The 16316-nt window shown below is 48.9% G+C and overlaps 1 protein-coding gene across 2 annotated transcripts in view; it reads right to left on the minus strand.

The window, feature by feature from the left end:
• Positions 1 to 6380: 6380 nt before the first annotated feature.
• Positions 6381 to 16316, minus strand: part of ADGRD1 (adhesion G protein-coupled receptor D1) — a 176790-nt gene continuing 166854 nt past the window's right edge. For both annotated transcript variants that reach the window (XM_069558653.1, XM_069558652.1), the window contains 4 exons: positions 12941 to 13067; positions 11653 to 11694; positions 9980 to 10072; positions 6381 to 8623 (listed from right to left, as the gene is read on the minus strand). In XM_069558653.1, coding sequence (XP_069414754.1) covers positions 8528 to 8623; positions 9980 to 10072; positions 11653 to 11694; positions 12941 to 13067 — 358 coding nt within the window. In that variant the 3' untranslated portion in view covers positions 6381 to 8527. The remainder of the gene's footprint in view (positions 8624 to 9979; positions 10073 to 11652; positions 11695 to 12940; positions 13068 to 16316) is intronic.

Raw genomic sequence — 16316 nt, forward strand, 5'->3', positions numbered from 1 at the left:
ATGGGCAAAAGAATGAGTTTGACTCAAACTTCAAACCTGATACAAAATTTAATCTTAAAAGAATTGTACACTTAAATTTTAATCTAAAACTATAACATGTCTATTTTCTCCAAAGGAGACATACAAATGGCCAATAGGCACATGAAAAATGCTCAACATCACCAATTTCTAGAGAAATGTAAATCAGTGAGGTATCCATCACCTCATACCAGTCAGAACGACCATCATCAAAAAGTCTACAAATAACAAATGCTGAAGAGGGCATGCAGAAAAGGGAGCTCTCCTACACTGTTGGTGGGAATGTAAATTGGTGCAGCCACTATGGAGAACAGTATGGAGGTTCTTTAAAACACTAAAAACAGAGCTACCATATGATCCACCAATCCCACTTCTGGGTAACTATCCAGATAAAACTGAGTTTCTGAAAAGACTCATAAACCCCTATGTTCATGGCAGCACTATTCACAATAGCCAACACATGGAAGTAACCCAGATGTCCACTGAGAGATGAGTGGATAAAGACTATGTGGTACATATATACAATGGAGTATTACTCAGCCATAAGAAAGAAAAACAATTAAAATGAATAGACTATATTTAATACCCTGTGACAAATCATAATGGAAAAGAATATGTTTATGTATATGTACACATACATATAACTGAGTCACTTTGCTGTACAGAAGAAATCAATACAATACTGTAAATCAAATATATTTCAATAAAATTTAAAAATCTATAGCATGCCTAGAAGAAAATAAAGGAGGAAATCTTTTCAAGCTAAGATTTGTTAAATATTTCTTAGACATAACACCAAAAGTATAATTGACAAAAGATAATACATTTCACTTTATCAAATAAAGCATTTGCTCTGGAATGACATCATCATGGCAGACAAAGAGTTTTCTACCATCTTCCCTCCAAAGATCATCCGTTTAGACAACCATCGACGAAGGAGAAAGCCTTGTGGAAATCCAGAAGTCCAGTGGAGAAGTTCCAAGTACTGTCAGAACAAAACAATCTGAAATTGGACACTCTGAAAATGCAGAAGAGCAGTTTCCCTGCACAACTTGGGGCCGAGAGCTTCCTGGACTCTGATTTCTCCCACAGGGTAAAACGAGAGAGTACGAGTGAGCATCTGGCTTCCCCAACTGTTCACGCTGCCAAAGCCTCACATCTCTTTCGTCCCATGCAAAATGCTAGGATGTGTTGCCTTGCCAGGGGCAGGAAGCAGGCTGGGAGAAGAGCAGCAACGGCTCTTGCATGAAAAAGACACAGACCCCAACACATTATAGTCTCCATCAAGAGGCTGGACCTTAATCCCCAAGCTGGCCCACAGGAACCCTCAGTGCTCCATGAGTCTCTCTCTCACACACACACACAAACACACACACAGACACACACACACACACCATGTGGCAGATCCCTGTGCATACTGCCAACTGCCCCAAGAGTAGGTTTTTGAAAGATGACTGTGAGCATATGCAGAAATTCAGCCTGACTATGTGAGCCTGGGAGAAACCCCACAAATCTGAGCAATCAGCGGCACCCTTGGAACAGCAAAAGGAAGCTCAGTACTCAGCCCGAAGCTTTGCAGGATGGAGAGAAGGCGTGTGAGCTTAAGAATTCTATCACAAGAGGGAATAAGATGTATGGAGTAGGTGTGTCCACAGAACAGGTCTGAGAAAGCCTCAGAACACTTAGAGCTGAGAGACAATTGTCACACACACACACACAAAAAAGATAGAGGATTCAAACAAAACTGGAAATTAAAGAGGGCACATTACAACTAATACCACATAAATACTAGAATTGTAAGAGTATACTGTGAACAATTATATGCCAACAAATTGGAAAACCTAGAAGAATGAATAAATTCCTAGAAAGATACAACCTACCAACACTGAATCATGAAAGTACAAAAAAATCCAACTAATATTAAGTAATGAGGTTGAATCAATAATCAAAAACCTTCCAAAAAAGAGAAAGCCCAAGACCAGATGGTTCACCAGTGAATTCTACCAAGAATGTAAAGAAAAACTAACACCATCCTTCTCAAACTCTTCTAACAAATTGAAAAGGAGGGAACACTTTCAAATTCATTGTACAAGGCCAGTATTGCCAAGATATCGAAGCCAGACAAGGATACTACAAGAAAAGAAAATCACAGGCCAATATCTCTGATAAATACAGATGGAAAAATTTTCAACAAAGTACTAGCAAACTGAATTCAATAGAATCTTAAAAAAATAATAATGATACACCATGATTTGTCCCTGGGATACAAGGATGGTTCAACATATTCAATCAATAATGGGATAAACCATATTAATAGAATAAAAGATAAAATCATATTACCATCTCAATAGATGCAGAAAACTCTTTGGCAAAATACAATATTCATTCATGGTTAAAAACTCAACATAGTAAAGGCCATACTTGACAAGCCCACAAATAACATACTCAATAATGAAAGGTTGAAAGCCTTCCCTCTAAGATGAGAAACAAGACAAGGATGCCCACTCTTATTCAACACAGGAGTTGAATAACACTGGAAATACTAGCCAGAAAATTAAGACAAGAAAAGGAAATAAAAATCATCCAAATCATAACGCAAAAAATGAAATTAGGATTTTTAGAAAACCCTAAATATTCCACCAAAAACTGTTGGAACTAACAGATGAATTCCATAAAGTTGCAGGATACAGAATCAATGTCAAGGAATGAATGGATAAATAAATGTGGCACATATATATAGATACATGTGAATATATATTACACACAATGAATATCACTCAGCTGCCTAAAGGAGGAAATCAGGCAGTGAGACAACATGAATGTCCCCAAAGGACATTTTTCCATGTGAATTAAGTCAGGCAGAGAAAGATAAGAGCTGTATGATCTCACTTACCGGAAGAATCTGAAAAAGCCAAACTGATTGAAACAGGGACTATATTGATAGTGCCAGAGATAGGGATTGGGGCAGTAGGGTAGGGTGTTGAGGGTAGGTGAGATGGATGAAGGGGATTAAAAAGGTACAAAGTTCCAGTTATAAAATAAGTAAGTCCTGGGGACATAACATATAACATGGTAACTGTAGTCAATAATGTTCTATTTGCATATTTGAAAGTTTTTGAGAATAGATCTCAAAAGTTCTCATCACAAGAAAAGAAATTCTGTAGCAACATATAGGGGTAGATGTTAATCAGACTTGTGATGATCTTGTGATGTATACAAATATCAAGTCATTATGTTGTGCTCCTAACAATATCATAATGCTGTATGTCAACTGCACCTCAGTTAAAAATAATAATAAAGTTAGAAAAAAAGACAGGAAACAGGAAACTAGCCAATAATGAGAATAGAGCACCGCCTCTACCCACCGTGCCCCCGACCCATGCCATACAGGACTCACACCCAAACTCCCCAAACATGGTGCAAAAAGAGTTTGGAGGCCAACTGCAGCCCAGAAAAACAGTCCTCTGTGTCTGGACTCCAGGTTCTGAGGAATCTGCAGGAAAGACGGCCTGAGAACACTGCTGTGAAAGGCAGGTCTGTGGGCTCTGGCGGAAGGGACGCAGGGACCCGGAGGGCATCAGAACCCCTCTAGGACTACGATGGGGCTCTACCTTGAGACATCCTTCCTGGGGGCGCCCTGCCCCATCCACTACACCCAGGCCTCGCGGCTGACGGAGGAGGAAACCTGCGGCAGAAGAGGCAGCCACGGCACCCCACCCGGCCTGCACCCGCCTCCTCCATCACCCCAAGAGAGAGCCGGAATGGCGCCCCGAGCGCTGACCCGTCTCCAAGATGGACCTAAACCGCGAGCAGGAGGCTCCCGCCCATGCTCGCGCAGTACAGCTGGTTTGGGGGCATCATCTGACTCCGACCCTCAACAAGCCCCCTTCACCTCAGCTGTTGGAGCACCTGACTGAGATGCTCTCAGAGCACAGCGAGGAAGTGCCACAAAGAAGGGAAACGTTTCCCCTGTAGAGTCAGAGCGTTCATGCCCCGCTTCCACCGAGAAAGAGGAAAAAGCAAGCCCACATGTGCAAGATAGCTCAGCCCCAGGAGTGAGCAGAGAAATGCAAATCATGACATTTCACATATACTAAGTTGGTGATAAAAACACTGATAATGCTCTTTGCTGGTAAAACAGTTGGAAAATGAGAATATTAATAACATCATTGGCAGTGAGAAATGACTTTCAATATTTTGGCAAAATGTTTCAAGAGTGATGGAATTATTTACTCTTTCTGATGCAAAAATTCAGTTTTGAAATTTTAACCTGGATAGTAATCAATATAAGACAAAAAGTCATAAACAGAAAGACCTCAAAGATACCAATACCCATCAATCTATGTAAAACAGATATAAAATACATTAAATGCATATATAATATGAATATAACTAAATTCTTATTATATATGTTGTATATAATATAGAGGGCTTCCTTGGTGGCTCAGCTGGTAAAGAATCCATCTGCAATGCAGGAGACCTGGGTTTGAGCCCTTGATTGGGAAGATCCCCTGGAGAAGAGAACGGCTACCCACTCCAGTATTTTTGCCTGGAGAATTCCATGGTAGAGGAGCCTGGAAGGCTATGGAAGCATAGCAATCATTGCATTGTAAAATAGTGCAAAGTTTTGGTAAAATATAATATGTAATTAAATGTTTATGTATATACATTCTAATTATGAATAATACCTAGTAATATGGAAAACACTTTAAGAGAGTACATCAGCTTAATTTTTGTTACATTATTTATTTATTTATTTGGCTATGTTTGGTCTTAGCTGCAGCACATGGGATCCTCCGTTGTGGCACATGGACTCTCTAGCTCTGGCACACAGGCTCCAGAGTGCACAGGCTCGGTAGTTGCATCATGAGGGCTTGGCTGTTCCACAGCATGTGATATCTTAGCTCCCCGACCAGGAATCAAACCCACTTCCCCTGCATCGCAAAGTGAATTCCTAAGCACTGGACCACCAGGAAAGTGCCTACAGTACGTCAGTACATCAAGTTTAAAAGCAGATGTCTGCAAAGCATACAGGATGTAGGACCGAGTAGATCACGTGTAAAAAGAACCAAAAGCAACACGACAAAGCAAATGAATAACTATAACTGGGAGGGTCTCTGAACCTCCCATGAAGAAGCACCAGTGTGTGTGTGTGTGTGTGTGTGTGTGTGTGTGTGTGTGTGTGTGTGTGTGTAATCTACAAAAATACAACAAACTGCTGTATGTGCATGCTCAGTTGTGTCCAGTTCTTTGCAATCCCAGGGACTGTGGCCCGCCAGCCTCCTCTGTCCATGGTATTTTCCAGGCAAGAATACTGGAGTGGGTTGCCATGCCCTTCTCCAGGGGATCTTCCCAACCCAGGGACTGAACCCAGTTCTCCTGCATTGCAGGCAGATTTTTTACCGTCTGAGCCACTCAGGGTTCACAACAAACTAGTGACTATAACAAAAAAGAAGCACACTCACAGATGCAGAGAACAAACTAGTGGTCAGCAGTGGCGGTGGGGCAGTATAGGGGTGGGGTGGTGGGAGGTACAAACTATTGGGTGTAAGATAAACTACAAAGCTGTATTGAACAACACGGGGAATATAGCCGATATTTTGTAATAACTGTAAATGGACTATTAACTTTAAAAACTGTACAAAAAAATTTAATAAAAAATAATAAACCATATTTAAAGACTTGGTATATAAAAAGAATATAAAATAGCTTGATAATTCTTTAATATTGTATTGAAATATTTTTGACATATTAGCTAAAATAATGGAGAAGGCAATGGCAACCCATTCCAGTACTCTTGCCTGGAAAATCCCATGGCGGAGGAGCCTGGCAGGCTGCAGTCCATGGGGTCACCAAGAGTCGGACACGACTGAGCTACTTCACTTTCACTTTTCACTTTCATGCATTGGAGAAGGAAATGGCAACCCACTCCAGTGTTCTGGCCTGGAGAATCCCAGGGACAGGGGAGCCTGGTGGGCTGCCGTCTATGGGGTCACACAGAGTCAGACACGACTGAAGTGACTTAGCAGCAGCAGCAGCAGCTAAAATAAAATATGTTGGTAAGTTTAAAAAAGAAAAGAAGCACCGATATTCTGTGCAATACATTAGCCTGAGGAACACAGGGCTGCAAAAATTCTACTGTCATTCTTCCCTACCCAGGGAGGCTTCTGGATAGGGTGGGGCATCGTCCATGGCAGAGTCCCCAGAGCCAGAATGTGCTGAGGACACAGAAAGCACTGAACAGAAGTCTGTCGAGTGAATCCCAGGATAGGATTTTACCCACGTGTCTTTCCCGATAGATTTTTGTCAAGAGACACACAGTCTTGCTTGCCTTCCACCAGCAAAAGACACTAAGGACCACATTTTACTTAAAGGACATTAAGAGTTTATTTCATAAAAGTCACAACATATATTCACTACATAGTGGCATTCGTCACCTTTTCTGTGCTATAAACTACTTTAAACACACAATTCTTTCCAATTGCTTATCTTTGGCCAAATTATGTGTAGATAATAGAGTACCGCAGAAGCCAAAATATATAGCCTATAAATAAAGTGCACTACTCTCCTTCTTTAGAAATAAAAAGTTGTTCATTACTTCTCCTGATATATTAGCTGTGTAGGGTGAATATGCAGAGTTTAAAAAAAAAAAAAAAAAACAAAGAATTCTATTTAAAATAAAGACAGTTTCTTATTTGATTTGCTTCACCAGAAACTGAGTAAGAAAAAGAAAAAATCCAAGTGTAAGTCTTAGGAATACAGTGTTCTCACTTCTAGGTGCTCTAGGGCACAAGGATATAATGCCAAGTTACAGGTGACCTGGCTTCTGGAATCACAAGACACTCAGAGCAGGGGCCAGCCATACTTTTCACCAAACACTGGGGTCTTTGCCTGCATCAGGCAGGGTCACCCCCCCAAGGCACATCTGTGGGACCACACAGGGCACTGTCACAGGTGCCGAGGCTGGTGCATCTGGGGACCCCTCCTCCCTGTGGAGGAACAGAGGTTAACCCCTCCATCAACATGCCACTGTGTCCCACGCTCAACACAGCAGACGATGCTTGAAGATGACTGTTAACACTCATCGTCATCAGGGCAGTTCCTTTATGAAGGTGCAGAGGAAGATGGGAAAAGGTCTACAAAACCACATAGAAACTCACCAGGGGACAAAGCAGAGGTGAGGGGATGGGGCGGGACGGTCGTGGGGGTAAGGGGCTTTAATGCTATTGCCATCACAGTTTTCAAGGAAGATTTTCCAGTATCAAAAACAGGTTGGAATTTCTTACCCACACATTTCACAAGCACTCTTGGTGCTGTCATCACAGTGCAACCTTTCGTAGTCTTGTTTCCCAACAATTCCATGGCGTTTTGGTTCACATCTAGGATCGCAAACCCTAGTGTTCCACGGGATCTCGCCCAAACATGGGGTCGTAAGGATCGTTCCGTTTCCTAGGGGGCTGAGTCCAGATCTAAGTCTATAAATAAACATCAACTCAGAAGACACAGCCAATGCTACCCCCACCTCCCTAGGTCGGTCAGGTCAGGGGTTCTTGATTCTCCCCTGCACTCAAGAGCAGCCTGCCACATGGCTCTATTTATCAAGGCGTCTTTGCAGCAATGTGCAGTCACGTACTGTACTGTGCTACTCCCCACTGTGATCCACTCTTTGGAAAACCGGAAAAGCATTTGCAAGTGATGAGGAAGAAATCCTAGGGATATTATGCCTTGGAAAACGGTGGCTCTTCTGGCCCATCGTGAACACAGAGAAGGCTCAGGTGCCAGGAAAGGAGGAGGGGGTGGATTTTAAGGCTGACTTTGAACCTGAAGAGCTAACACTCACGAGGAAGGGGCTGAGATGCTTTTGGAGCAGAAGACCCCACCCTCTGTGGAGCTCTCTGCCTTGGCGAGATCCCCATGCACAGACAGGGGCTGGGTGGCCAGCGTCTCCACCCCACAGCCCTGGGCATCAGGAGAGGCCCAGCGCAGCCATGCAAGCAGACATGGGGCTGGCCCAGGCTGGCGCCACCCTGCAGAAAGTCACTCTTTGGCAGGTGCCTGGCGCTGGGGACCCCGCTGTTGGGTGGAGTCGGCAGGTGGAAAACATGCTCATGGGCAGCTGCCTCAGCCTGACCCTCCCCTGCAGACACCAGGACTTTGGTCCAAAGTCCCCATCACAAGGCAGAGGTTAAACTTCTCATCCGGCGCTATGGCCCCTGTGCGCCCAGTGTGGAGGGTCCTGTGCTCCGTGTGCACTGGCAGGGATGAAGGGGAAGCGTGTGCCCCAGGGTCCCACCCGCCTCCTCTGTGTATCAGGCTGCAGACAGACTGGCAGACCCCGTCACATGGGCAGGTCACAGGTGATAACAGCTCTCTCAGGGCTGTGACCCCAGGGTCCAGACGGTAACGAGGAGAGGGTCCCAGTGGCAATGGTAGAGCGTTGCTTGTGTTCTGTTTGCAGCAGGTAGAGGGGCTCTGAGCAGCAGGCCGGCCGGGTGTTCAGCCTCTCTGCTCACAAGGCAGACAGGTCCACGCGATGTCCAGAGTGGCTGCTCTTGTCCCAAGGGCTGAGCCTGGTGGAGCCTGTAGCAGGCCGGGTCCCGTTCATCTGCAAACCACAAAGCAGTGAGGAGTGAAGACTCTGCTCCCAGACAAGAAACCCATGGCGCCCAGGGAGTGTGGAGAGCAAAGCCTTGGGCCAGAAAGCTGCCTGAGAATCCTCCCTAGTGGGAGGAAGGGGCACTGCTCCCCAGAAAAATGAGCACTTTTCTCCACCTGGTCAGCAAGCATTTGTCTGCCTCATAGCTCCCAGCTTCTGGGGTGCACTCAACCCTGCAGTCATTCACTCCTCACTCTCTCCTTCCTTCCTTCCTTCATTCATTCGCACATGTATTCATTCATTCGCAAATCTATTCGTCCATCTGCTTATTCAGTCATTCCCTCTGTTATTTATGGAACAGGCCACGCACCAGGGACTGAGCTAGGCTCTGAGGTCGCTCCAGTGAGCCAAGCTGATCAGACTTTTGTTCTCATGGAGCTTACATTCTGATGGGAGAGGTGGACAATGGCCATCAAGCAAATGAATAAACTGAACAATTCCCTGGAGTGGCAGGCAGGTGTATTATGCTGGAATAGGGAGGGAGCACCTTTGTTCAGTGCTGTCCAGGAAAGACTTCCTGAGACGGGATCCCTGAGCAAGGACCTGACTGGTAGGGAGCTGCACTGCGGTGAGAATGCAGGACACCGCTTGCTCCAGGCTGCCTCGGGACCCTGCCCAGGGGTCTGCAGGGCAGAGGACAAGGAACCACACATCCAAGCCCAGCACTGAAAAGTGCATGGCTTGTTCAGACCCCTGATCATTCACGCTCAGTTTTTCAGGCATCTGTAGGGGGAGGAACCCTGATGTAAAGGCCGGGCTGTGCCAGGGGCCTTCTGTGCCTCTGTGGGACACCAGCGTGTCCAGTGTCTGCTTCTTGGTCAACTGACCTTCCGTCCCCCTGAGTCAAAATAAGAAAGTGCAAGAGAGAGGTTCAGGTGATTTCATGAGGATGGGACCTTGTTGGTGTATGACATCAGCTTGTGCCACCTGCCGGCCTATGTCAGGTGTGAAACGGTCAACCAACAAGCACCAGCACCTGAGCCAAGCCTCCATCACCTCGACCTGGGCAGCCACTTGCCCCGACACAGACGGTGCAGATAATGGAGCTTAGGGGAGGAGGAAGCAGAGGGGCCAGGGCTCAGGACTCGAAAGACACAGGCTCAGGACCCCTTGGTCCTCAGCAAGGTGGGAGCTGTGTGCAGCTCAGTGAAGCTGGAGCTAGTCCCCGGCCGGCATGGACTGGCTTTGCAGGCAATGAGGACAAGGCACAAGAGCCCGGGTTCAAGGTGGGTCAAGGATGGAATGCACTCAGAGAAGGATGGGCGGGCGCAGGAGGGGTGTAGACAAGATACCACACGCACTCACAATGTCCGAGCTGAAGGGCTTCACGTTGGCCTGACGGCTGGAGCTGCTCATGAGGGACCAGACCTTGGTTTTATGCTTGAAAGCGGCTCTCACCTTCAAAGGCAGAATGGAAGGCTCAATGGAAGCAATTTCAGAAGTGGAAAAAGCAACAATAAGAGGTCATTCTAAAAGGTCCTGAGGAATTTGTGCTGATGCCAGGCCCAGAACACTGCACACAGGGTGAGACAGGATTCGGAGGTATTAGACCCAAATAGTCAGTGGTTCCAGAGCTGCGTTGTGTTTCACTGATTCGTCTGGCAGATACAGACTGTGCCCCCCACCAACCCCCACCATACCCAGCCCTGTACGGGGAGAAAGCTGGATCTCCTGGTCTTTGCTGACCTCATGGCTCTGAGTGAAGAGACAGGACGTGCTCAACAATGAACAGCATCGGGGCAGGGCGTGTGACGGACACAGACATCACCCAGAGCAGTAAATGAACAAATGCATGCATGGGGCGGGCTGTGTGTGGTTCTGAGGCTGCTCCCCTTCCTGCCTCCTCTGCCACGTGGATCAGTCTCAGCCTGATTATGCAATCATGTGACCTTTGAAATCATGTGACCTCCCTCTTCCATTGGCTGCCATCGTCCTGGGCAACTCACCCTGCATGCCCCACCCCCACATCTCCTTCTTCTCTGCCTGACCTCTCCTGTGCACATGGACAAAATCTCCTGAAAGAGCACAGATGTGGGTGTTCCCACCCTCTTCTCAATCATCATTCTAGAGGCATTTCCCCATAATCCCAGCCTGGGGTGTGTGTGTGTGTGTGTGTGTGTGTGTGTGTGTGTGTGTGCTGAGTCACTTCAATCATGACCAACTCCTTGCAACCCTATGGACTGTAGCCCGCCAGGCTCCTCTGTCCATGGGATTCTCTAAGCAAGAATGCTGGACTGGGTTCCCATACCCTCCTCCAGGGGATCTTCCCGACCCTGGGATCGAACCCACGTCTCATGTCTCCTGCAGTGGCAGGTGGGCTCTTTACCACTCATGCCACCTGGCTCAAATGCTGAGGAACATGGCACCAAACCCACAATGTAAGGGTAAAACTTTTCCTATGGATTACTGGTCCTGAGAGATGGGATCCAGAGCAGCCTGCACCATCTCCACGGCCAAGTACATGGAAGGTGCAATGGCCCAGACTGCACCAGGAGGAATGAGCCCACTCCAGGTGCCCCAGTGCCCTTGGAAGCCACATCACAAAAGCCCCCTCTCCAATCCCTGTAGTCAAGAGTCTTCCTTACACCCCAGGCCAGCTTCCTGTATGCCTTGGGGGAGGGTTTGCTGGGAGCCCATCTGCATCTCACTCTCCCTAATACACCAGATGCCAAGCAAGGTCCTGAGTCTCCAGCTTAGTTATTCCACACTGTCTCCATCTCCCTTGGTCCTCCATGCAACCAGCAGCCCCTGGGTGACATCAGTGAGGGAGGATTTGTGTCTGTTGCTTAGCAACCGGGATGAGGGAGGAGGGACTGATGCAAAGCAGCCGCCTGCACACCACCTGTTACAGACACCAAAGCTCATTCAGGGTTACAGTCCCAGAAACCAGCCAGATGAGGCCACACCTTTCCTGCTCTCTGTGCCCTTGCAGAAATGAAAAACCAGCTTCATGTTGGCAGGAAGTGGAGCAGACATACCTCTGAATTCAGGAGACAGTGAAAGAGGAAGATGAAAAATCCCTGGGAAGGAAAGGGAAGAAAACACAGAATTAGAGCCACTAGCATTTTTGTTACAAACACTTTCTGAGGGTTCTTTCCAATGTCACCCATGGACTCTGAGAGTGGCATCAGCACGGCTTGGTGTTGGAGAGGATGGGAGCAAGCTGTGATGCTTCACCATGAAACCATGAGGATGGAAGAGTGTCCTGTAATCTAACCTAGATTTAGGCAGACACCATGACCAAGGTACAGAGACAGGTACATGCCCAGATCAGCTTAACCTGGAAGAGGAGCAAACTTGCTGGGGAGGACAGGTGGGAGGGCACAAGCCTAGCAGCTAAACAGCCCTTGTGTCCTCACCGGCAGACCAAGGATGATGATGATAATGAAAACAGATGCAAGACGAGGATGTCCTCAAACATCTAGAGACTGCTCCTGTGTCAGCACTAGGCAAACACTTCATCTCACTGAGTGCTAAAAGCAGCCCCATGTCCTATTACTGTTCCATTTTATGGAAGTGGAGACCAGGACACAGAGGATAAATGAGGAACCCAGGACCTGCGGTATGTAAGGGCTGCTGCCACGACAACCCATCCCCTGTCACCATGATAACCAGAAGGAAGCTGTGTATAGCAGCTTATTACAGATTAAAAGTGCAACACAGCTGCTGGTTATGAAGACCCAGAGGCAGTAAGGACATCACGGTGAGGACTGGGCTGGGCCACAGTGACGTTTGCCAGGATTCAGCCTGCAGCTCGGCTGTGTAGGCTATGGATGGCAATGAGCATCCACCTCCATCCTTCCATCAGGGGCTTGTGGGTCTAGGGACTCAGACTCTGAGCATCTCAGATCTCCAGTTTCCAGGCTGTTACCTTTTCTGTCCTTCCATGTAGAGAGCAGATGAGAACTCAGAACCTGAGGTACCTCCCTTTCACCAACCCTCCATGCCCAGCTCCCTTTCGGGAGCCACCCACATGCTGACCATCTTTCATTCAGGCTGGATGTATCTCCCACGGGTACTGCCCTGAAAGATGAGGCAACCCTGTTGTAAATGGGGTCCTCCAGGCCCTGTTTGCTCAGAGACCCAGTGTGTGCCCCGTCCATGCCTCTGTCCTCTGGGATGCTCCCAGCCTATGGGCTCACAAGGTGAACGCGTGTGGAGGGAACAGATCAGAGTGTCTCCCTCCTGCTGCCATGGCAACCTGCACCCACTCATCTATTCACAAAGCTGACAGCTCCCGGGCTGACAATCCCATTGGGCCCTCACCTGTAAGGAGTTGAGTATGGCAAACATGTACTGGAAGACCATGGCCTGGTTGTTGACAGCAAGCACGCCAAAGACCCACGAGGTTCCCAGGATGGGCAGCAGCACGGCCACAGCTTTTGCGGTCAACCTGCCAAAGAAACAGGGATGGGCACTCCGGTGATGGGCAGGCAGGGAGGGTCCAGATGCAAGGCTTCCGGATGGGAGCAGACAAAGCCGCTGCTAGGAGTGAGACCTGGCTCCTCCCTTCAGGAGACCCTAGGTGAGGAGCCGACCTCCCCAGATGTATAAGACAACGTCGCCGCCAGACCAGCCCTGGGCCAAGCTGACCCAGAGCTTGTTCTGTTCCAGTTGGACTGCAGCCCGTTCTGGGCATCTGGGAGCCAGCACGTCCACTGGGCAAATTCGGGATGGCCACCCTGACTCAGCCGGTGGTGATGCTGACAGAAATGCTGATTCCAGGTGTCACAGAGGGAAGCAGAGCTGTGGGGCTGGGTAGGGTGGGAGACACACCCAGTGCTGGGGCACCTGCAGCATCAGCCCAGAGGCTCCCCCTCGGAATATGAGTTCCTCGAGAAGGATCTCGGTCTCCCAGTGTCTGGAAAGCCCAGACAGAGCTGGTGTTCAGGCAGTGCCCATGAGGTTGTCCGAATCCTGGTTGTTTCTGATATGCCCTGCAAATCACATGCTAACTGAAGCCCAGGCTACCTGACTCCTGAAACAGCTCAGCTTTCCATGGGGATGGGGGTGGAGGGAGGCTCTGCATGCGAGTTTTAGAGAAAAGTGTGGAGGCTGATGGGAGCCGTGCTGCCCAGCTCAGCACGTGGCACAACCCTTGTCCTTCAGCGCAGTGGCTGACACAGTCTCGCTCACTGGAGGGTGAGTTGTCTCGAGGCTGGACTTTGTCTGCATCTCCGCAGCACCAAAGCGCAGCAAGACGCCAGGACCTGTGGAAGTGGTCACTGAACGGATGAAGGAAGAGCACATGGATGAGCCCGCGGATGTGGCGCGCATGGATCCAACCCTTTCCGGACGGTGGTATAACAGCCCCAAGGCACTTCCGGGTCAGAAAGCCAAGCTCCCGGCACTGACAGCACCTGGCGGCAAACTCCTGAGAAAGCAAGGACTGTTCCCGCATGTCAGCTCTCAGGGAAGCTGCCGCCATGTGTTGTCATGTTAACACCGTTAAAACACCTGAGTCTGGGAAATAAAATATCATGAATGATTTAGGTTCAATCTTTAGATCCTGGAAAAACCTGTAATTGAAAGGAGCAGCCGCCGACAAATCGTATCAAATGTGCTACTTTAAAGGGATGGTTCATTTTTACTTTGAAAAATAGAGCAATAAATGATAAGAATCTTGGGAGAAACTCCTCTAGTTGAGGCTCTCTGAGGGCTTGTTAACCAAGCTGCCAGGTCTTGTCAAAGGTGGAGGGAGCAGGGTCCCTGCAGAGTCGAAAGCCTGGGCAAGGGGACACTGTGCATACGCACACATGCACGACACACGTACGCACCACGCACGCATGCAAGCAAGCACACGACGATGCCCCACCCCAACCCGCTCCCCCAACCAGGGGCAGGGCCTGCGTGGGGCTCCACCTCCTGCATCCCCTAACCACCCAAGGCTCCACGTGGTTCACACCTCCCCCCCATCCCCAGTCCCTGATCTCACTGGGAAACCTGAATGTTCTCTGTTGCTTTCTGGGGAATCTGAAATCATGACCAATCAATAAGAGATGAGAACGCAGGTGGAAGGCAGCCCATTAAGGCTCCCGAGGAAGCATCTGATCCCATTAGTCACTGAGCATTGAGCTGATGGGCAGGAAGGAGAGGCCTAAATTGAATCCAAGAGACGAGGAGCCGGAAGTGTCCCAAGGAGGCTGCGTTGCATCTTCCAGCCCAGCTTCCGGGGCTCCTGCTTCACCAGCCCAGGGAGGGGATGGTCACTCTAATGACACTAAGAAGGGAGTTAGAGAGCTACTCAGGGTCCAGCTGCACCACGTGAAGAGGAGGAGTCAGTGCTGGGTGACATCATAGTCAGGGGTCTGTCCAGAGAGACCAGCTGGACTCTCTCCAGGTGGTCGGCCCAGGGCCATTGTGTCACCTGAAGGACATAGGACACGGGAGGGCACAGAGGCATTGCCCCAGTCATGGTTCCTCAGAGAGGTAGAAATACCCTCCAGATCACAGCCCCATCTCCCATGTGTCAGCCTCTACTCGAGACCAGGTCCCCATGGAGAGCAGGCAGGTCATGGGCTCAGCCGCCTCCTGGGCCATGATGCATAAAGAGGGGCCAGGGGCCAGAGAGGAGGGGTGGGTGTGAGCTGAGATCTAGGCTGCTCTGGGCACAGCCAGGCCAGTGGTTCCCTGGCTGCCAGGTCAGAGGGAGAGCAAGAGCCTGTGCTGGAGACAGATCGGGGCCCTGTCCATGGAGGGGCGGGTCTAGGGACTGAGGCTGGGGTGAGGGAGGGTCGGGCTCCTCCTTGGCCAGGCCCCTTGGCTGGGGACAGGCCGCCTCATGGAGCAGCGCTGCCTGGTCTCGCTGATGAAAGAAGAAAGCAAGTGACCCTGACCCAGGAGCATCTCCCAAGGTTTCCAGGGGCTGAAAAGGTCCGAGAAGCCAAAGCCACCTGTCAGGTTAATTTACAGTGTTTGGAATTCATTACAGAATAATTGTCTTATCGATTTGCTGCAGATATATTTACTCTTTACCCTCTCAGATCAGAAGAGATGGAGTGTAGCTAAAGTAACTTAGAGAATGCCAGCTGCTTAGTAACTGTGCCGTGTTTATAAGTCACTTCAGTCATGTCTGACTCTTTATGACCCCATGGACTGTAGCCTGCCAGGCTCTTTTGTCCATGGGATACTTAGGCAAGAACACTGGAGTGAGTTGCCTTTTCCTTCTCCAGAGGATCTTCCTGACCAAGGGATCAAAGTTGCATCTGTTACTTCTCCTGCATTGACAGACCAGTTCTTTACCACTAGCACCACCTGGGAATCCCGCCCTATTTGTGTAACAGCCCCTAAATTCCCTGCAAGGAGCCACCTCTCCCACTTCCTGGCCCTGTGATTTAGAGGTGCTGCCTGCACCCCAGAGCCAGGATGGACCGTGTGACTCAGGCCTGGCTTAACTGCCGACGTCCCTCCACTGTAACTGATTCATGGGTGGGCATATGGCCTGGTCTGAGTCTGCTTGCAGGCTCAGGACCTCTGTCTGATTTTGAGGGAAAGAGACACACTTTCACATGGACTTGAACCTTCTTTGGCAGCCATTTTGTCAGCAGGAGGCACAGTTCATCTCAGGGTGAAGCCGGCAGATGATGTGGGGCAGAGAAATGCAGGCGAGCTGGGTCCTGGACTAAGCCATCCTAGACTCGCT

Source organism: Ovis canadensis, chromosome 17 (genome assembly GCF_042477335.2).
Source record: "Ovis canadensis isolate MfBH-ARS-UI-01 breed Bighorn chromosome 17, ARS-UI_OviCan_v2, whole genome shotgun sequence".
Lineage (NCBI taxonomy): Eukaryota > Metazoa > Chordata > Mammalia > Artiodactyla > Bovidae > Ovis > Ovis canadensis.